At 39.2% G+C, this 21,998-nt stretch overlaps 1 protein-coding gene across 11 annotated transcripts in view; it reads left to right on the top strand.

Moving 5' to 3' along the window:
- ralgapa1 (Ral GTPase activating protein catalytic subunit alpha 1) overlaps positions 1–21,998 on the top strand; it is a 202,987-nt gene that overhangs the window by 104,853 nt on the left and 76,136 nt on the right. For all 11 annotated transcript variants that reach the window (XM_073039975.1, XM_073039978.1, XM_073039977.1 and 8 more), the window contains 8 exons: positions 925–1,053; positions 2,851–2,976; positions 4,622–4,680; positions 9,204–9,312; positions 9,399–9,509; positions 11,085–11,153; positions 11,257–11,391; positions 19,587–19,770. In XM_073039975.1, coding sequence (XP_072896076.1) covers positions 925–1,053; positions 2,851–2,976; positions 4,622–4,680; positions 9,204–9,312; positions 9,399–9,509; positions 11,085–11,153; positions 11,257–11,391; positions 19,587–19,770 — 922 coding nt within the window. The remainder of the gene's footprint in view (positions 1–924; positions 1,054–2,850; positions 2,977–4,621; positions 4,681–9,203; positions 9,313–9,398; positions 9,510–11,084; positions 11,154–11,256; positions 11,392–19,586; positions 19,771–21,998) is intronic.

Below are 21,998 nucleotides of genomic sequence, written 5' to 3'. Positions count from 1 at the left end.
TTTTACTATATGTTCGAATTATTTTAGGTTTTATGTGCTATTTGGTATGATTTGGTAGGTTATATTTTGGGTCCGGGAACACTCAAATTTTTCCCATATAAATTAATAGTAATTCCTTCTTCGCTTTACAACATTTCGGCTTATAAATGGTTTCATAGGAACGCTCTACCTTCGGATAGTGGGGGAAACCTTTATAAACAATTGATGATATTTTGCGAGCCTTCCATAATTCATGTGATTGTAACAGCCCAGATTTTGTAGGGAAATACCTGCAAAGCTGCCTGTTGCAAAGTAGTTCGTAGTTTTTTGCCATCTGTTCCAACTTTGCACTCGTGAAGTCCAGCATGGGGTTGGGAATTTGCTCAGAATTTGTCACTGCTAAGTGGTTGACAATCTATACAAACATCATGTCAGGTTGAATCTGGCAACAGGTACTTCCCTAGTCATTTCATTGAAGGGAATGGTTGGCAGAGACTGAAGTAGCATTTCTTTTTTGTGATGATGTTGAGGAGGCTTTGATTATTACTTGTGAAAAATCAAAAGTATTTTAAGTTTTAAAGAGCTTCTGAAAATATTTAGAACATTTAGCCTTTGATAGATCCTGTTAAGGGCGGCTTGAGACTTGACCAACTATACAGTTTCTCTTTGTTGCTGCTGCACCTTCGCATCCCCAACCCCTCCACCACCAGCTGATATAATTCCTCAATGGCCCAGAAAACCATTTTGTTATTGTACAAGATCTCAATTTGAAATACTCAAACTATCAAAAATTTAAAAAAAACTTCAATAGTTTTTATGTAAGTTAAAACTCAAGTGTACTCGACATAATTTAGAGATCTGAATTGGGCTATGTTATTTAAATAAATTTGGGTAATTAGCTGTGTCCAGTTTAGTTGTTTTAATGCTTTTTAATTTTTTTCCCAGGATATAGTGAATACCATCATCAAACATTGTTCTCCAAGGTTCTTTTCTATTGGGTTGCCTGGTGCTACCATGCTAATCTGGGACTTTATAGTTGCTGCAAGCAAAGTGACATTCTCCTCTTCACTCAATGTAGGTCATTATTACTATTTTAGTGGATGTAAAACGAGGCTGATGATCTGCTTTTGTAATCCTTGTTTGATTCTTACTGTTAAATTGAAATGTAAACAGAAATTGCAGTGTGATTTTTTTTTACAAGAAAAATAACGTTACATTCATAAAATCACTAATAAGATCAGTTGTATTTATAAGGTAAATTTTAAAATGTAAATATTTGCAAAAGATTTTGGTGTGATTAAGTGAGCTGATGCGGATTGGTTTTGTCATGTTTATTGATCAGGTCTAAGTCAAATATTTGAAGCATACTAGTAATGAAATTCCTTTTTGAAACAGGAAGTTCAGTAGTTCCATTTAATATCAGAGAAATGTATACAATATAAATCCTGAAATTCTTTTTCTTCGCAGACATCCATGAAAGTGGAAGAGTTCCCCAAAGAATGAGTGACACTAAAAATGTTAGAACCTCAAACACCCCCCACTACCCCTCCCATGCACAAGCTGCAGCAAAGCAATGACCCTCCCCCACCCCCCGTCCATTCTGCAACACAACATCAGTACTCTCCACCTACCAAGAATGCAATAGCAAGGCCCCCCCCAGTTAGAGCCATGATCTTCAGTACAACAAAATCACCCGATGTGCCACAGGCTCTCTCCCCCTAATAAAGGGAAAAAGAGGTGTCCCAGTACTCTGCTAATGCTTAAAGAAATAGTAATTCTTGATTTATCGCTGAAGTTGACCTTGACTATTTTTTTCTGAGACAGTCAAGGTCAACTTCAGTTGATAAATCAAAAATTACATTTTCTTTGGGCATTAGCAGAATACTTGGACAACTTTTTTTTTCCTTTATTAGGGAGAGAGAGAGCCAGTGGCATGTCACATGTGCAGGGGCTAGTCAGTGTACTTTTCTCACTGTGGATGCTGCCTGATCTGATGAGTTCCTCCAGCATTTTGGATGTTACTCCAGATTCCAGCATCTACAGTCTCTTGTATCTTGGTCACTGAACGTCACTTAAATTGTCTTTTGCATTCTCCAAGTACAAAAGTAACAAACCAAATGGTATTTTGCCCATTTTATAGCTTTTTTTAGTTGATTCCTGAAGATTCATTGGAAGTAAATTGTGTGATATGTTGAGCTGTACAGTTGTAGAATATGTCTTTTCTTATCTGTTTCAAGTTGGTTTATCTCAGCAAATTATTGTTGATTGTACTACATTTGCCATTGTTGTGCTTACGTTTTGAATGGATTATCAAGCTAGTCATTGTTGATACACATAGAGCAGTTGTCATTGGGTATTTTAACTCCTGTGTGTATAATATATAAAAATGAGTTTAATGAAGTCTTAAACTTAGCTGCAAACTACTCCTGTGATTAAATAAATAGCCAATATTTATTAGCTGTTCGTGTAAATTGGTGGAGATATATCAACAAGTGTTATGGCTGTAATTTGAGATGGGCGATGGAGGGAGTGCTGAGCAATTGCTTTGCTGTTTAAGTATTATTTCAATTATGTACTAACTGTATGAAGAATGCAACAACCCTCTCTGCAACTATGAAATTAGAGAAGGAATGCTCCAGCAATCTTCAACTTTAAGTTTAATTGGTCAATTAACCAATCCAAAGTGCTGCAACAAAACATATAAACATTTCATGATAATCCATTCATTTAAAGAATTTGCATCAGTTTTACATTTGGACTGCTGTTACATTTTAAATCAAAATTGATCATGTTGTTTGTCTTTTTGTCCATGAAAATGAAGGTGGAACAACACTTGTTGTAACTTTGACGTGTATCCTTGTTTCATTGCAGGCACCAAGAGTTGAAGCTCAGATTCTTCTGGGTTCTTTAGTCTGTTTCCCAAATTTATATGATGACCTCCCTACATTACAACCTTCTCTTACTGATATTTTATCCACAAAATGTAATGATGTTAAGGTAAGATTTCTGGTTAAAGTGTTAATAGATATTTTAACCATTTTTTATTTCATCCTGAAATCTCTTTTACTGCCAAACACTTAATGAAATAGTATAATATTTTTTCTCAATTCCATTATTTATCAGGTTTCATTCTGGGCATGTTTTAAATTCCCCATATAACATAGCCAACTTCTTGGGCCTGAATTTCGTAGGGCAGGTTGCAGTGAGATTACAAGCATTCACATATTTCTAAAATATTCAGATAACAACTTTCCAAGTCCGCATCTGCCTGATTCTCTTTGAGGTCACCTGATCCTTCAGGATCCCATTTCATAGGTTAAACTACTGAATGTCAAGGGGAAGTGATTATTCTTATTAGATTTGGTGAAATGTTGCTTGGTGATTTATCTGTAGAGTGTTAATATGTGCTGTAAAATTGGGAGTTACAAAATTAGGTTCCCAGGTGATTTAATAATACAATTTAATGTCCAAAACCAGCTCCACATGACAATATTATTACAACTCTTAATTTTCCTTGAGCTAATTATAGCTAATAAATTTAGTCTTTTTTAAGAACTTCTTACCTGAAATGACTGTATACAAACCAAACATAATGTTTTGCTTTTCTGAATTTGAGGTATCTAATATTTATATTTAGATTTAAACTGAAGTTTTGTCTGCTGTTTTGTTTTGAAGCTGTCATCTGAACTGAAAAGTTGTGAAGGATGAACAAGTGTAATTCTAATTTCTAAGTCTTTATGTTTCCAATCCTTTAATATATTTACTTCAGAAATTCTTTGGAATCAGATGTCACAATATTTTCTGATAAGATAAATGGGGAATATGAATGAGGAAGTGACACACTACCCTGTCCAACAATAGACTTCAGTGTAGTTGCATCTCATAAATGTTTTAGGAGTACACCCATTGACCTGTAATACCAGCTGAAAATTGCCACTGATGGAAAAATGACATTTATTTTGCCTGCATTAAAAAGCTTTGTCAAACCCCAGTGTGGTGTTTAACATCAAAAGTAAGATTGTTATGAAACAAATATTCAAATCAGGTCACCTTTTTAAAAGCATATTTACCTCCAATAATGGTTCTTTTTAGAAATTTACAGTGAATGTTGAAAGTAGTTACATACTTGGCCTTATTTGTGAACCTCTTTCTCACAGTACACTAGGGACTGTCATTATAATTCTAATGAGATTTTCTTTTCAGTACATTTGTGGCATATTGTGTGGTGAAAGAACTAGCTAAATTGTACTTAATTCTGTCTGAGGAAAGAATCCAATTATTTTGTCTTCTGGTGAATATTTTAATGAAAATTTTATTAATTGTTAATTAAAGTTGATGATTTGATAGCTATGACTTCTTTTTCTTTAATGTCTCAAATGAGATTAACTGTTTCAAATCAGCATATCCCAAGTTTTTATGTTCCTACCTTGCTTTTTAAAAGGCATTATTAATTTGTTTTGAATTGATGTAAAGCATTAATATTTAATACTTAATATTTGAAAATTGTTTAAATAAGGATTCTGATGTAAAACTTTTCTGTTCAACATATGTTTTTCATTAAATCCAGTTATTTTTGACCAATTTTTACTCATTTGCTAACATTTTGAAAACCTTATGATGCCCTTTGTATTTGTCTTCAAAGGAGCTTGTAATTAAGAGCATTTTAAAGTCAGCAAGGGAAGAACCTTCAGGGCCAGCTAGGTATGTATTTCCAAATGATGGCAATTGATAATACAAGTTTTCCATCACTGTGATGCCTATTTTTTATGGTGATCAAGGGATAGGGCATAAAAAGCTATCTCAGACTTTTTATGATTACCATGTAACACCTCCCAGTAAATTACATTAGCTTTTGAATAAAGTTCATCCCATTCAGTCCAAATGCTCCAGAGAATACAGTGGGCAATACAAAATCACTGTCAATTCAATTGGCTGCAGGTTCGTTTGGAAAATTTGTTTTTGAGCTTGTACAATAATTTGTTTATGGCTCTGTTATTTTCGAGTGATGCTACTTTTATTTAATATAGAGATACAATATTGTATATAAATATATCATGCTTTGTGAGCCATTTTAGGTGGAATGAAGCTGAAAACTCCAAGGAAATGAAAATGAATCTGTACGTCCAGTTCTGTCATAAAATCTTTATTCTAAATTAACTTTTTAAAAAATTACTTTCTGACAAAGTCAGTATTTACTACACATCCCTAACTGCTCTTCAAGAGGAGAGAGTGAAGGACATCCTCAAAAGGGGATGCCTCAAAAAGGCAGCATCCATCATTAAGGACCCTATCACCCAGGACATGCCCAGTTCTGTCGCTGTCATCAGGGAAGAGGTACATGAGCCTGAAGAGAGAAGCTCAGCGTTGTAGGAACATCTTCTTCCCCACTGCCATCAGATCTCTGAATGGGCAATGAAGTCATGTACACTACTTCACTTTCTTTTCTTCGTTTTTTTTTCCTCCCTTTTTGCACCTCTTCAACTGTGTTGTAAATGATGTTCCAGTTTTTTTTAAAAAGCCATTGATAATGAGGGAACAATAATATATTTCCAAATATTATCAAGTAACTAGATGAGATGTGACAACATTAGATACCTATTAAACTGGCCACTGAGTGTATGTTCGTGGGCTACTACTGCTGTAGCCCATCCACTTCAACGTTTGACGTGTTGTGCGTTCAGAGATCTTCTGCTCAATACTGTGTAACACATGGTTATTTTAGTTACTGCCACCTTACTGTCAGGTTAAACCAGTCTGGCCAATTTCCTCTGATCTCTCTTAGTAACAAAGCATTTTTGCCCACTGCACCGTTCACTGGATTTTTGTTGTTGTTTGTTTTTCACTCCATTCTCTGTAAACTCTAAAATCACAGGGGATCGACCGTTTCTGAGATGCTCAAGCCACCCCTCCTGGCACCAGCGGTTCACGGTCAAAGTCACTTAGATCACGCTTCTTCCCTATTCTGATGTTTGGTCTAAACAACACTTGACCATGTCTGCATGCTTCTATGCATTGTGTTGCATGTGATTGGTTGATTAGATATTTGTATTAAATGAGTGGGTGTACAGGTGTACCTAATAATGTGGCCATTGACTGTATGCTGGATTAGAATGGCTGTTTATTTAACAGAGCCTTGTCAGGTCTATAGATTTATAGATTCTCTCAAAAATGAAGGTGGAGGAGTATGCCTCATGATCAACTCCTCTTGGTGCACAAATATATCAGTGGTGTCCGAATTCTGCTCACCAGACCTGGAATATCTCGCATTTATGTGCTGTCCATTTTACCTACCACGGGAGATTTCCGTGATCATTTTGATAGTGGTATACATTCCACCTCAGACCAATGTCAGTCAGGCTTTAGATGATCCATGCTATGGGATCAACATGCACGCAACAGCGCACCCTAACGCCTTCACCACCGTTCTGGAGGATTTTAAACAGACCAGTCTGAAAAATTCACTAAACAGTTACCATCAACAGATCACTTGCAATACCAGAAGAAAAAACACATTGAACCATTGTTACACCACTATCAAGAATGCCTACCGTGCTTTTCCACACCCTCACTTTGGAAAGTCTGATCATTTGGCTGTACTTCTACTACCTGAGTATAGGCAGAGACTAAAGACTGCAACACCAGTAATGAGAAAAAGATATGGGCAAGGAAAGCACAGGAGCGCTTACAGGACTGCTTTGAATTGGTGATCTGGACCGTATTCAGGGATTCATCTTTGAATCTGGATGAATATGCAGTTCTAACCGATTTCATTAAAACCTGTGTGGATGAGTGTGTGCCTTTAAGATTTGCTATACATTCCCAAACCAAAAGCCGTGGATAAACCAAGAGGTATATTGGCTGCTAAGGCTAGATCTGTGGCATTCAAGTCTGGCAACCCAGGTATGAAAACCAGGTATGACTTGTGGAGGGCTATTTCAAGGGCAATGAAGCAATTTTGAACGAGGTTGGAGGAGACATCGGATGTACAACTCTGGCAGGGTTGCAAGATATTACTTCCTACAAAGCGAAACCCAATAGCATGAATGGCAGCGATGAGTTCATCTGGTAGTGAAGCAACGCCTTTTGTGCCTGTTTTGAAAGGGATAACACAATACAGCTGTGAAGATCCCTGCTGCACCTGATGACCCTGTGATCTCTGTCTCAGAGGCTGATGTTAGGCTGTCTTTAAAGAGGGTGAACCCTCACAAGGCGGAAGGCCCCAATGGAGTACCTGGTAAGGCTCTGAAAACTTGTGCCACCCAACTGGCGGGAGTATTCAAGGACATTTTCAACCTCTCACTGCTATGGGCAGAAGTTCCCACTTGCTTCAAAAAGGTAACAATTATACCAATGCCTAAGAAGAAGAATGTGAGCTGCCTTAATGACTATCGCCCGGTGATGAAATGCTTTGAGAGGTTGGTCTTGACTAGACTGAACTCCTGCCTCAGCAAGGACCTGGACCTGCTGCAATTTGCCTATTGCCACAATAGATCTACGGCAGATGCCATCTCAATGGCTCTTCACACGGCCTTAGACCACCTGCACAATATGAACATCTACGTCAGGATGCTATTCATTGACTTTAGCTCAGCATTTAATACCATCATTCCCACAATCCTGATTAACAAGTTGCAGAACCTGGGCCTCTGCAGTTGGATCCTTACTCGCTGATGATCAACACAGGTGCACCTCAGGGGTGTGTGCTTAGTCCACTGCTCTACTCTCTCTATACCCGTGACTGTGTGGCTAGGCATAGCTCAAATAGCATCTATAAGTTTGCTGATGATACAACCATTATTGGTAAAATCTCAGTTGGAGACAAGAGGGCGTACTGGAACGAGATATACCAACTAGTAGAGTGGTGATGTATCAACAACCTTGCACTCAACGTCAGTAAGAGAAAAGAGCTGATTGTGGACTTCAGGAAAGGTAAGACGAAGAAACACACACCAATCTTCATAGAGGGATCAGAAGTGGAGAGAGTGAGCCATTTCTGGGTGTAAAGATCTCTGAGGATCTAACCTGGTCCCAACATATATCGATGAAGTTATAAAGAAAGCAAGACAGCCACTATACTTCATTAGGATTTTGAAGATATATATGGTATGTCAACATAAACCTCTATAGATGAACTGTGGAGAGCATTCTGACAGGCTGCATCACTGTCTGGTATGGTGGGGGTGGGGGTTGCTACTGCACAGGACCAAAAGAAGCTGCAGAGGGTCATAAATTTAGTTGGCTTCATCTTGGGTGCTAGCTTTCAAAATACCCAGGATGTCTTCAAGGAGCGGTGTTTCAGAAAGTCAGCATCCATTATTAAGGACCTCCAGCACCCAGGGCATGCCCTTTTCTCATTGTTACCATCAAGTAGGAGGTACAGAAGTCTGAAGGCACACACTCAATGATTCAGGAACAACTTCTTCCCCTCTGCCATCCGATTCCTAAATGGACATTGAACCCATGATCACTACCTCACTTAATATATTATTTCTGCTTTAGCACAATTTTTAATCTATTCAATATACATATACTGTAATTGATTTATTTCTTTCTTCTATATTATGTATTGCATTGAACTACTGCTACAAAGGTAACAAATTGCATGGCACATGCCTTTGATAATAATCCTGATTCTGATTCTCATTCTGAGGTTAAGAGAAAATGCATGGTTAAATGTAACATGGCAAAGATTGTCATTCGGGGTCTGTTTGTCATCTCTTCATGAAAATAAAATACTTCACTGCCAGTCTTGCCTTTTGAAATTACTGACTGGTGCAAAGTTGTTAATAATGTAGTAGGTTCAGAAATTGCCACAAAAAGTAGAAGTACCCTTTTGACGATCTAATAATTATTTGTCATCAGTTCATCTCTCTAGCAAGCAAAATTCATGTTTATATAAGGCATCTCATTTCTTCAGCTGTTACTTTTGGAGATTTTTAATACCTTAGTTTTAAAATATTTACTTACTTGACTTTGCCCTTCTGGCTCATTTGCCATAACCAATGCTATCATATCAGGCAATAGAGCATAATCTGGCCCAATTGTGTTGATACATTTTAGAGATTAGTAGCATGTTATATTTGAATTTATGTAAACACACAGTACAGATTAAGGTAATTTCTAAAGGAAACATCTTCACCTGTTAACCTCACATGAAAATTACTCATGCACCATTTAAGACTGAGTATAAGATTATAATAGGCATTACAATTTTTTTTTTGCAGATGTGTTGCACTTTGCAGCCTTGGCATTTGGCTGTGTGAAGAGTTAGTACATGGCACTCATCATCCTCAAATCAAAGATGCTCTTAATGTAATTTGTGTGACCTTAAAGGTAAAACATGTTTCCATAATTTTATTATGACTCGTCTTTAAAAACTAGATTTTCAGGACCATAAACTTGCTATCATGTATCTACAGTTCCCAAACAAAACTGTCGCACAAGTGGCTTGTGATATTTTACATCTATTGATCAATTATGTGGACAAGCTCCAGAATTATCCACCAGATTCTCCGAAAAAGATACTTGAGGTAAAAATTTACTTCTTCCATTCATTGGAAAAGTGATATCTTGTAAAATATTCAGTTGAAGACTGTAGCCAATAAACTTACGTAATATACATTTCATTATATGGATATTCTTATTTGCTTGGGGATAATATTTATGTTTATGGTGTTCGTAACAGGCAAATAATAGAAAGTGCTTCGGTGATAAACAGCCAAAAATTAATAACGGAAGCAAAAAACAATTACACTGTTACCAAAAGTATGAAGTTTTAGTCTGATGGTAAGATATAATAGAAAGAGTTTATATGATTGTTCGAGATGTAATTCCACATTTTAAGGCTTAGACTTCAAAAGACATGCTCGTAATGGATAATGGAAGGAGACAGGAGTAGGAAAAAGCATAATCCTTGGATGCGGCAAACAGTATTTCTTGAATTGCCCGAAAATGTTTATATAATGAGTAGTATTGTGCCCTTGGGTAATAGTTCAATTCCTTAAGTGGCTATTTTTGTGAGTACCTTATTTCTAAAATCTTAACATCTTTAATGTCTCAAACATTCCAATTTATTTTAATGTTTTGTTTTGAAACCATGATTAGTTTCAGCCATGCGATGATACTTTTACTTTATCATGCTCATTTACTTATTATTGCAAGCCTGGGCGTAAGGTATGGAGATCCTGAGATGCCCATTCGTCAAGATCCCCCTTTTGGCCTCGCCAGTATAGTCCAAAGGAAAGCTTATGCAGCAATATGTTTGGCACCAGCTTGGCTGCAGGAGCTGCCGGAGAGATGTTCAATGACATCCAGATGCCTTAGGTGCTCCACTCTGGATTTACTCAGGTTGTCCCCGTCTCTCCTGAGGTTGCCCACAAGGCAGTGGGGCTATTTACCCATAGCTGGAGGTCTGGTTCATGAGCACCAGGGCATGTCCACAAACCGGTGGGCCTGCATGCTATTTGTACAGGAGCCAGACCTCCTCCCCATCCTCTGTATTTCAGCCTGAGTCCGAAAGGAACAATGGTAGTGTTAGAATAGACATAGAGCATTTATCCCTTTGAGCCTGTAAAATCATTAAATAAGGTAACATGTAGAATTCCTGTCAAATGCCATCCAGAGCTTACCAAGTGCAGGGCCTCAATGATATGCTATCCAAGCTTCACATGCTCAGCTTGATTAACTTCCTTATCAAGTCCAGGTAAATGTAGCAACAGTGATTGCAATGGGCTGGATCCAGCTCCTTTACAGTAGGCTGGCACGCACACATCATGGTTTAATCTCCTTCCCCCCTCTCCCCCCACCCCCCCCCCCCCCCACCTTCTTGCTCTGACTTCTCAACTTTCTTTCCAGTCCTGATGAAGAATCTCGGCCTGAATCGTTGACTGTTTACTCTTTTCTATAGATGCTGCCTGGCCTGCTGAGCTCCTCCAGCATTTTGTGTGTTTTCCGATCTTTCTCCATTTTCCCAGGAGAGGACTTGTGTTAGTCTTGTGAAATATAATTGCATTCCGACCTTTTTTTCATTTCTGGAAATCTTGTCTTCTTTCTAGATAACTAGGAGAACTTTTCTTTTAGCATAAATTTCTCTCATTTTTGAATAGATTTTGATGGCAACAATTACCTACCTATTGCCGAGCACTGAAGTATCTCCACATGAACAAGATAAAAGAGTAAGTACGTGTTGTGTAATTATGAGTAAGTTGGGTAGGAGTTTAGTATGTTTGCAAGACATAGCTTTTATTAATTTTCTCTTTTATCACCTGCACTTAACAGCTGGTAGTGTCTTTATTGCTGTGCCTTTTGGACTGGTGTATGGTGCTGCCTTTAAAAACATTGCTACAAGTTGTCCAAGCTGCAGGACAAGATAAGAACAATTCAGACAAATCTATTCTCAGTTGTATTTACAAGGTAAGCATTAGTATAATTTGCATGAAAAAATATATTTGTATTTGCTTTATGATTTTTATTGAATCAAGGAACAGTCTGTAGTATTACAGCAAAATTGAATGAACAAACTTCTACAGCACTTTTTCTCCATAGCCGCAACTCTGAATCTGTTCACATGCTCCAGGGTCAGGTGCACATTCACACAAGTCATTAAATTAATTGGATTCAGTTTTCTAACTACGTTGGTGTTGGGGAGGAGGTGGAGTTTGATCTGGTGGGGGAGTAACATAAACCAATTGGATTCTTTCTGGCTTAGTATCCAGCATGATAAATTTGTTCAGTTTAAAGTGAGAAAGTGTCAGGTTATGCACTTTGGTAAAAGAAATCAAAAGGCAAATTATATAAATGGAGAGCAACTGCAAATGAATGAAGTTCAGAGGGATCTAAGTGTTCAAGTACATCACAAAAATTTAGCAGATAGATCCAACAAGCATTTAAAAGGCAAGCCACATAGTGGTCTTCATTGCCAAGGGAATGGAGTTTAAGAATGGCGAGTTTTTGTTACAGTTGTACAGCGTGTATTGGTAAAGCCTACTTGGAATACTTTGCACAGTTTTGAAGCCCGCTGAGCATTTATAACTCCCCTAACTCTTAAAGTATGTTTGTAAGGATTGATTTTTTTTCCTGATTAACCAACTAAAACCCAAAACAAAATCACTCCTGTATCCTGCCAAGACCAATTTTGAAACTACTTTTTCTTCTTTTCCACAACAAAAGCCCTGCCTGACCTGCTGTGTTCCACCAGCATTTTGTGTGTGTTGCTTGAATTTCCAGCATCTGCAGATTTCCTCGTGTTAGCCCTTTTGGCATGTTCAATTCTGACATGAAGTGCTGGGGTTGTGGACTTTGCATGAGTTGAGGGGTTAATTGACACTGCAAATAGGCATTTTGCAATTCAATGGTATAATCTGGAAGGAGTTGATGAAAATGTGGGAGAATTAAAGCAGGATTAATGTAGATAGGTGTTTCATGCTTGCCACAGGCTCAGTAGCCTGATGAGCCTTTCAAAGTTTTGTATGACCCTGTGACTCTGTGTGCCTTTCAAATATACATTAAATGGATTATTGACTGATCTTTGCCCTTCTGTGGGATGCATTTATCAGTGTCATGGTCATGAGAAAAGTAAGGGCATGTGGAAATTTAGGAGGAATAAATCAATGCTAAGTCTGCATGGAAAAGAGAAGTTTTTACCAAAGAAGTAATCAGCCTACATAAATACATATGAATATGCAAACTTAACACCAAGAATAGGCTTCTTGGTCCCTTGAACTTCTAACATTAAATAAAATATTAGCTGATTTGAATATAACCTCAACCCTGTTTTTTCCCATATAATCATGATAAACTTTTTCCTCTTTGCTTATCATGTAGCCTTCTGCCTGTACCTTAATACTCAAGAGTTTGTTTCCATAGATTCTTGGCCCTCAGCGAAAAATGGTCTGGAAATGGACATAGTAGTGAAAGTGATCCTGCTATAAGACCATGAGAAGAATAGAATTAGGCCATTTTGCTCATTAAGTCCTCTCCACCATTTCATCATGGTTGATTCACTTCCCTCTCAACCCCATTCTAATGCCTTCTCCATGCAACCTTTCATGTGCTGACTAATCAAAGCCTATCAACTTTCACCTTAAATATACCCAATGATCTGGCCTCCACAGCCATCTGTAACAATAAAGTCTACAGATTCACCACCCTCTGGCTAAAGAAATTATTCCTTATCTCCACTCCAAGTGGAATCCTTCTATTCTGAAAGTGTGCCTAGAGTTCATTACCATAGGAAACGTCCTCTCCATATCCATTCTATCTGGGCCTTTCATCATTTGATAGGTTTCAATGAGATTTCCCTCTCATTCTTCTAAATTCCTGCGAATACAAGCCCAGAGCCAACAATCGCTCCTCATATGATAACTCTATCATTCACGGAATCATTCTCATGAGCCTCCTCTGCAATGTCAGCACATCCTTTCTTAAATTAGGAGTGTGAACTGCTCACAATACTCCAAGTGAGGCCTCCCTAGTACTGCATGAGCTCTCCCAGGTCCATTTGCAACTCAGATTTTTGAACCTCGCCACCGATTCTCTTTTGTCTATTATGCTTGTTATTTTCTCAAATAGAGGGCTATGTAGTCGGGAAGCTTCTAGAGTAAATTACATGGTTGGCACAACATTGTGGGCCGAAGGGCCTGTGATGCGCCTTAGATTTTCTATGTCTTATGATACATCCAACTATGTCTTCTCCCTCTCAAATTGCAAGGTGAAGTCTATCATGTTATGATCTCTTATGAAGTTAAGTTTATTTATTAAAATTGTACAGATTTTTAATCCCCACAAAGTCCATGTTTCAATACAGTTTTGTCTGCCATTTGACTACTATCACCACCATTGGTTTCCAACTTAAATTACAGTAACCTGTGCAGAATTTCTGATCTCTCAATGCTGTGTACAGTACTCCATACATCAACACCGTACTGCTATCCTCCCACCCGCAACCTGCATTGACTTCCCTTCCTCTTTCCCCCAAAACAAAGTTTTGAGCCTGCCGGCTTTGGTAGATTCTGTTTTCTCTGAGCATCATCGGTTGAATTTACAAATGGGTTAATGGCAGTGATAGACCTTGACTTTAGTGTTGGGTAAGTTATCAGATTCAGAATCAGGCTTAATGTCACCGACATATGTCATGAGATTTGTTGTTTTGTAGCGATACAAAGCAATGAAAGCTCTAAATTACAATAAGTATATACTAAATATACATTAGTGCAAAAAGAGAGAGGAAAAATACTGAGGAAGTGTTCATTATCCATTCAGAAATCTGATGGTGGAAGTGAAGCTGTTCCTGAAATGTTGAGTGTGTGTCTTCAGTCTCCTGTACCACCACCTTGATGGTAGCAGTGAGAAGAGGGCAGGTCATGGGTGATGGGGTCCTTAGTGATGGATGCTGCCTTTTTGAGGCATCACCTTTTAAAGGTGTCCTAGATACTTGGGAGTGTAGTGCCCATGATGGAGCTGGCTGAGTTTACATCTCTCTGCAGCTTTATCCTTTCCTGTGCTTTTGCCCCTCCAGAGCAGACAATGATGTAGCCAGTTAGAATGCCCTCCACAGTACATTGTAGAAATTTGTAAGTGTCTTTGGTGACATACCAATTCTCTTCAAACTCCTAATGAAATATAGCTGCTGTCATTCCTTCTTTGTGTATTAATATGTTGGGCCCAGGATAGATCCTCAGAGATGTTAACACTCAGGAATGTGAAACTGATCATCTTTTCCACTTTTGATCCCTTGATGAGGACTGGTCAGTGTTTTCTTGACCTACCCTTCCTGAAGTCCACAATCACTTCCTTGATCTTACTGACATTGAGTGCAAGGTTGTTGCTGAGACACCAATCAACCAGCTGATTTATCTCACTCCTATATGCATCCCCATCACTATCTGAAATTCTGCCAACAATGGTTGTGTCAGCAGAAAATTTATAGATGGCATTTGAGCTGTGCCTAACCACACAGTCGTGGGTGTAGAGAGAATGGAGCAGTGGGCTAAGCAGGCATACTTGGGATGCGCCAGTGTTGATCGTCATTGAGGAGTGGATGTTATTTCCAGTTCACGCAGACTGTGGTTTTCTGGTGAGGAAGTCAAAGATCCATTTGTAGAGGGAGATACAGACACTCAGGTTTTGGAGATTTTTGATTAAAATTGAGGGTATGATTGCGTTGAAGGCTGAGCTGTAGTCAATAAGCAGGAACCTGGCAGAAGTATTACTATTGTCCAGGTAATCCAAGACCGAGTAGAGAGCCAGTGACATTGCATCCACTGTAGCTCTATTGATACCAAATTGCAGATGGTCCAGGCTTTTGTTTAGAGCTATGACCAACCTCTTAAAGCACTGCATCACAGTAGATGTGAGTGCCACTGGATGATAGTCATTGAGGTAGCTCACCCTGCTTTTCTTGGGCACTGGTATGATTGTCACCCTTTTGAAGCACGTGGGAACCACTAACTACAACAAAGTGAGATTGAAGAAGTCCTTTGACGTTCCTGCCACTTGGTTGGCACAGTTTTTCAGAGCCTTATCAGGCCCACCATATTGGCCTGATGCCTTGCGAGGGTTTACCCTCTTGAAAGGCGTTTTGACATCAGCCTCTGAGACAGAGATTACAGTGTCACTGGATGCTGCAAGGATTCGCATTGATGTAGTTTTATTCTTGCTTTCAGAGCGTACATAAAAGGTGTTGAGTTCATCTGGGAGTGAAGCTTCACTGCCATTCATGATGTTATGTTGGGTTTCACTTTAAAGGAAATAATAGCCTGCAAACCTTCCCATTGCTGATGTATATCGGATCTTACCTCTAACCTCAATTGGAATTGTTTTATCGCTCTCATGATAGCCTTCTGTGGGTCAACCTGGATTCTTGTCCACCGACCTTGAATGCCACAGAGCTGGCCCTCAGCAGTGTATGGATCTGCTGGTTCATCCATGGCTTTTGATTTGGGTATATTCAGTATATTCTTGAAGGCACATACTCATCCACACAGGTCTTGATGAAGTTGGTGATAACTGTGGCATATTCATTCACACTTAAAGATGAATCCCTAAATATTATCCAGTTCACCAACTCAGAGGTCCTGTAAGTGCTCTTCCACACCTGCTGACCATACCTTCTTGGTCCTCGCCTCTGGTGCTAACGGTCTTTAGTCCCTTCCTGTATGCTGGAAGTCGGAGTAAAAGTACAGCCAGGTGCCCGGACTTTCTGAAGTGTAGACATGGAGTAGCATGGTAACTGTTCTGATAGTGCTATTACGTTGGTCAAGTGTGTTGACTGCTGTGGTTCACTGCCTTTAATTTGGTGGTAGTTGTTCAGAGACTTCATGCTGGCCTGGCCCCTAGGTGTTCCAAGTTGGATGAGCAGGACTGAGACAGGACTCACATTTCTGCACCAAGGTGAATTAATCATAAAGCATACTCTATCTTCTCTGCCTTTAAAAGCTGAGCTGTCCTGTGTTTGTGGAGAATGTTGAAGCCATCGAGCTGCAGCACAAATCCATCATCGGAGAAGATTCTGAAGGATAAGATGTGCGTATATCTGTAATGACACATGGCTTTGTGCTTGGGAAATCATACAAACTTGATTGAAATATCTGATGAGGTGACCAAGAAAGCTGATGAAGGCAAGGCAGTAGACATGGTTTATTAAGTACTTTAGTATGGACTTTGATAAGGTTCCATGTGATGGGCTGCTTAGGAAGTTTAGATCGCATGGAATCCTGAGAGAGCTGCCTAATTGGATACACGATTTGGCTTGATGGTTGAAGGTTGATTTGCGGACTTGAGGCCTGTGATTAATGGTGTGCCTTTTACCACCTATTGGATCACTTGGGTCCCAAATCCATCAAAAACTCAAGTGCATGCATTCCACCTGAGGAATCGAGAAGCAGCTCAGAAACTCAAGATCTTCTGGTGTGGGAAGGAGCTCGAACACCATCCGCCTCCAATTTACCTGGGCGTGACACTGGATAGGACACTGTCATTTGCCACCCACATCCCACATCCACAAACTCCGAGGGAAAGTTGGCTCTCACAATTCTCTCTTGAAAAAATTAGCAGGCACAAAATGGCGAGCCAGTGCTCGCACACTTAGATCAACTCCCTAGCACTCTGCTATGCTCCTGCAGAATACTCTGCACCTGTGTGGGGCAGATCAGCCCATGCAAAGAAAATAGACCCGTTACTTAACGAAGCCTGCCGAATAATCACGGGCACACTGCACCCCACACCCACTAACATCATTTACAGACTTGCAGGCATTGCTCCCCCAGAGATCCAAGGACACTACAACAAAAATTGAAAAAGGTAAACAGAATTCGGATCCACAGCACCCACTACGTCATCATGTGCCAGTTTCCAACAGCCTAAAATCAAGGAAAAGCTTTGCTACAGTGGAGGAACTACCACACGGAGCATTCCCCCCCCCAAACATACGGGATTGACCTCTGGTAGCAAACAGAAGGCAGAACCCCATCAAACAATACAGTGCAAGAACCCACAGAAACGTTGCCCGACGGGGCACTGCTTGAAAGACAGAAGTGGTGCACTCTAAACAGAGCGAGAGCAGGAGTTTGTAGGACGGGAGACAATAATGGTGAAGTGGGTTTAAAGACCAGCGAATCCTGTGAGTGTGGCAAAAGGGTGCAAAGCATTGAACATGTTCTGCGCAACTGCCCACTCTCACCTGATTTAGCTGACACTGACCTGCTCAACATCAACCAAACAACACTAGAGTGGCTGGCTGTCTGGTGTGACAAGCTATGATGATGAATGGTGTGCCTCAGTTCTGTTACTTTTTGTCATTCATATTAATAATTCAGATAAGAATGTACAAAACATGGTAAGTTTGCCAATGACACTAAAATAGTTTGTATAGTGGACAATGAAGAAGATCAGCAAAATTATAGGGGGTTCTTGATTAGCTGAATAAGTGATTGCAAATAGTTTCAATCAATTAAATGTGAGGTTTGGAAAGTGAAAACCCATTAATAATTTTTAAAGTGAACAGTTGAGCCTAGATTGAGTGTCATCGAACAGAGAATCAGAATCAGTTTTATTATCACCAGCATGTGATGTGAAATTTGTTAACTTAGCAGCAGCAGTTCAATGCAATACATCATATAGAAGAGAAGAAAATAATAAATAAGTAAATCAATTACAGTATACGTATATTGAATAGATTTTTAAAACGTACAAAAAACAGATACTGTGTATTCAAAAAAGTGAAGTAGTATCCAAGGGTTCAATGTTTATTTAGGAAGCGGATGGCAGAGATGAAGAAGCTGTTCCTGAATTGCTGAGTGTGTGCCTTCAGGCTTCTGTACCTCCTACCTGATGGTAACAGTGAGAAAAGGGCATGCCCTGGGTGCTGGAGGTCCTTAATAATGGATGCTGCCTTTCTGAGACACTGCTCCCTAAAGATGTCCTGGATACTTTGTAGGCTAGTACCCAAGATGGAGCTGACTAGATTTACAACCCTCTGCAGCTTCTTTCAGTCCTGTGCAGTAGCACTTCTTCCCACCCCCCCCCCCCCCCCCATACCAGACAGTGATGGAGCCTGTCAGAATGCACTCCACGGTACATCTTTAGAAGTTTTTGAGTGTATTTGTTGACATACCAAATCTCTTCAAACTCTTAATGAAGTATAGCTGCTGTCTTGCCACATTTATAACTAAATCGATATGTTGGAACCAAGTTAGATCCTCAGAGATCTTGACACCCAGGAACTTGAAACTGCTCTCCACTTTTGATCCCTCTGAGGATTGGTATGTGTTCCTTCATCTTACCTTTCTGGAAGCCCACAATCAGCTCTTTCGTCTTATTGACGTTGAGTGCCAGGTTGTTGCTGTGGCACCACTCCACGAGTAGGCATATCTCTCTCCTATATGCCCTTTCATCACCACCTGAGATTCTGCCAACAATGGTTGTATCGTCAGCAAATTTATAGATGGTATTTGAGCTATGCCTAGCCACACAGTCATTTGCATATAGAGAGTGGAGTAGTGGGCTAAGCACGCACCCCTGAAGTGCACCAGTGTTGATGGTCAGCAAGGAGGGCATGTTATCACCAATCCCCACATATTGTAGTCTTCCGGTTAGGAAGTAGTGGATCCAATTGCAGAGGGAGGTACAGAGGCCCAGGTTCTGCAACTTCTCGATCAGGATTGTGGGAATGATGGTATTAAATGCCATGGACCTTGGAGTACAAGTACATGATTCACTGGAAGTAGAGTCATCAGCCAAGGTGTTGAGTGTAAAAGTTGTGATGCAGTGGTGTTGGTTGTGAAGAAGATTGTGCAGACTGCACGTGAGAGTGCTGTATAAATTTTTGCTTACTCAGTTACTAAACTGGAAAGAGTGTAGAAGAGTGAGTTATTGATTCTTGGCACAAATCCAATATTTTGATATCAGTTGACTTTCTTTTAGTTGTCTTAATTATAATATTATTTATCTTTAAAAGCAATTGTCTTTGTCTCTTAAGAATAGCTGTCTTCATATTATGAGCCAGTACTTTAATTATGGATTTTCACTACTTAGGTTAGCATTCATTTGTTTCATTTGCAGTGATTACTATTGATCCTAATTATAAATCCTTGTTTTTGTTTTATCATTAGGTGCTGCATAGCTGTGTGTATGGAGCTCAGTACTTAAGTAATCCTAGATACTTTCCTCTGAGCTTGTCAGATCTAGCCTCTGTTGAATATGATCCATTCTTACATTTGGAAAGCTTGAAAGAACCAGAGCCTTTGCACTCTCCTGATTCTGAACGCTCATCAAAACTCCAGACGGTCACAGAGGGTATGTACTAAAATAAGCCCACAGTAGTGATTTCAGAACTGCAAAAAAAAATTATGGTAACAGTAGGATTGTACAGAGTTTTTTTTAGCTACCAACTTATAAGTCATTTATTTAAATCCCATTGAGGCACCTCTTGAAATTGAAAATTTGTATTTAAGAGAAACATTTATGGATGAACAAATATAGCTATCTTTATGTTGCCTGCAACTTGAGAACAATAAGAATGAATCTTGTCAACGGCAAGTTAAATACACTAACTGTATTTTAAACAAGAAAACAGGAAGCATTTTAACGTATGACGCAGTTATGCAGATGATTTAATTCTTCCTCTACTTCAGACCAAGAGACAAGTATTCTTCAAATTTAGTTGCAGCAAAATAGATCCCTGTGTTTTTCCTTGGCATTGTCTGCTAGCAAGACTAAGGTGCTAAACTTCTAACATTTGAAATCATTTTATTCAAAAATTCTCAAATGGGAATATTGTTAATTATTCAACAGTTGTACTGATATTAAAAATAGTTAAGTTTCATTCTGCTTACTCTCTCTTCTCTTTACCCTTCTTCCTTTTTCTCTCTTAGATTCACCCATCAACAATACATTTGCTAACTAACCTTTTTTGTTAAAGTAAAAATTCATCCAACTGTGCCTTTTTCTGTTATCTTCCCTACAATATATCCATGACTTTTCAACAATTCTGACCTCATGAGCAATTCTCATCATGGATGTTATATCTTTGGAAGCCATACTTTAAAATGATAAGTCCCTAGCCTCTGGAATTCTCTCCTTAAATCCCTCTAGCAGTCATTTATATATTATTTTTAATATACTTTTTAATGTATGATTTTCTGAAGTGGCTCTGTGTTAGATTTTGTTTGGTAATGTTCCTGTAAACACCTTGAAATTCTTTGCCATTTGTCTCTTTTATGTACAGTCTGTTGTTACTTCCAAGCATAATATCTATCTTTACCTGGAAAGACCCACTAGGACCAACCTTTCCCACAAAACCTGCTTTGATCTGTGGGATGTCTGATTTTACCAGCATTCACAGATATGCATAAACAATATTTTTAAGCTTCAAATTTATTTATTAATTCAGATAAGTGAATTGCTGTAACTTTCCTCTCCATCCCTCTCACTCGCTGTCTTTCGCTCTTTGTTAAAGTGAATGGAATTGCTAAACATGCAGGTTTTAACTCCTGAAAATCCATATGAATTTGGCAGTCTAGTATTTCCATACAAGGCCCTGATGCAACCAGTTAGGGTATTCTCCACGATACATCTATAGAAATTTGTCAAACGATCAATGACATTCTAAGAAAGTGGAGCTGTTGTAATGTCTTGTGTGCTGGTCCCAGGACACATCCTCTGATATGTTAATACCAAGGAATTTAAAGCTACTGACCCACTCCACTTCTGCTCCATTAATGAGGACTGGCTTATGGACTTCCAGCTGCTTCTTCCTGTAGTGAACAATCAGAACTTTTGGTTTTGCAGACCTTGATTGAGAGGTTGTTGTTGTGGCACCATTCCACCAGACTTTCAATCTCCCTCTTATATGCCACAAGACCATAACACATAGAAACAGAATTTGGCCATTCAGCTCGTTGAATCTGCTTCATCATTTCATCATGGCTGATCCATTTCCCTCTCAACCCCATTTTCCTGCTTTCTCCTTGTAACCTTTCACACCCTGACTAATCAAGAACCTATCAGCCTCTGCCTTAAATGCACCCAATGACCTAATATCCACGGCCACCTATGGCAGTGAATTCCACAGACTCATCAGCCCCTAGCTAAACAAATTCCTCCTCATCTCCATTCTAAATGCGTGTCCCTCTATTCTGAGGCTGTGCCCTATGGTCCTAGACTCCACCACCATTGGAAACCTCCCCTCCTCATCTACTCTATCTGGGCCTTTCAACATTGGTTATGTTTCTATGAGATACCCCTCATTCTTCTAAATCCCAGCGTGTACAGGCCCAGAGTGTATTGCTCCTCATACAAAAAGCCTTTCATTCCTGGAATCATTCTTGTGAACTTCCTCTAAACCCTCTCCAAAGTCAGCATATCCTTTCTTAAATAAAGGGGCCAAAACAGCTCACAATATTCCAAGTGAATCCTCTCCTCTGTCTTTTAAAGTCTCAGTATTATATCCTTGCTTTTATATTCAAATCCTTTCGAAATGAAGGCTAACATTGCATTTGCCTTCCTCACCACTGACTCAACCT

This window comes from Hemitrygon akajei, chromosome 3 (assembly GCF_048418815.1).
Source record: "Hemitrygon akajei chromosome 3, sHemAka1.3, whole genome shotgun sequence".
NCBI lineage: Eukaryota > Metazoa > Chordata > Chondrichthyes > Myliobatiformes > Dasyatidae > Hemitrygon > Hemitrygon akajei.
Note: the sequence above shows the minus strand (reverse complement) of the source record. Positions and strands in the feature narration are given on the sequence as shown.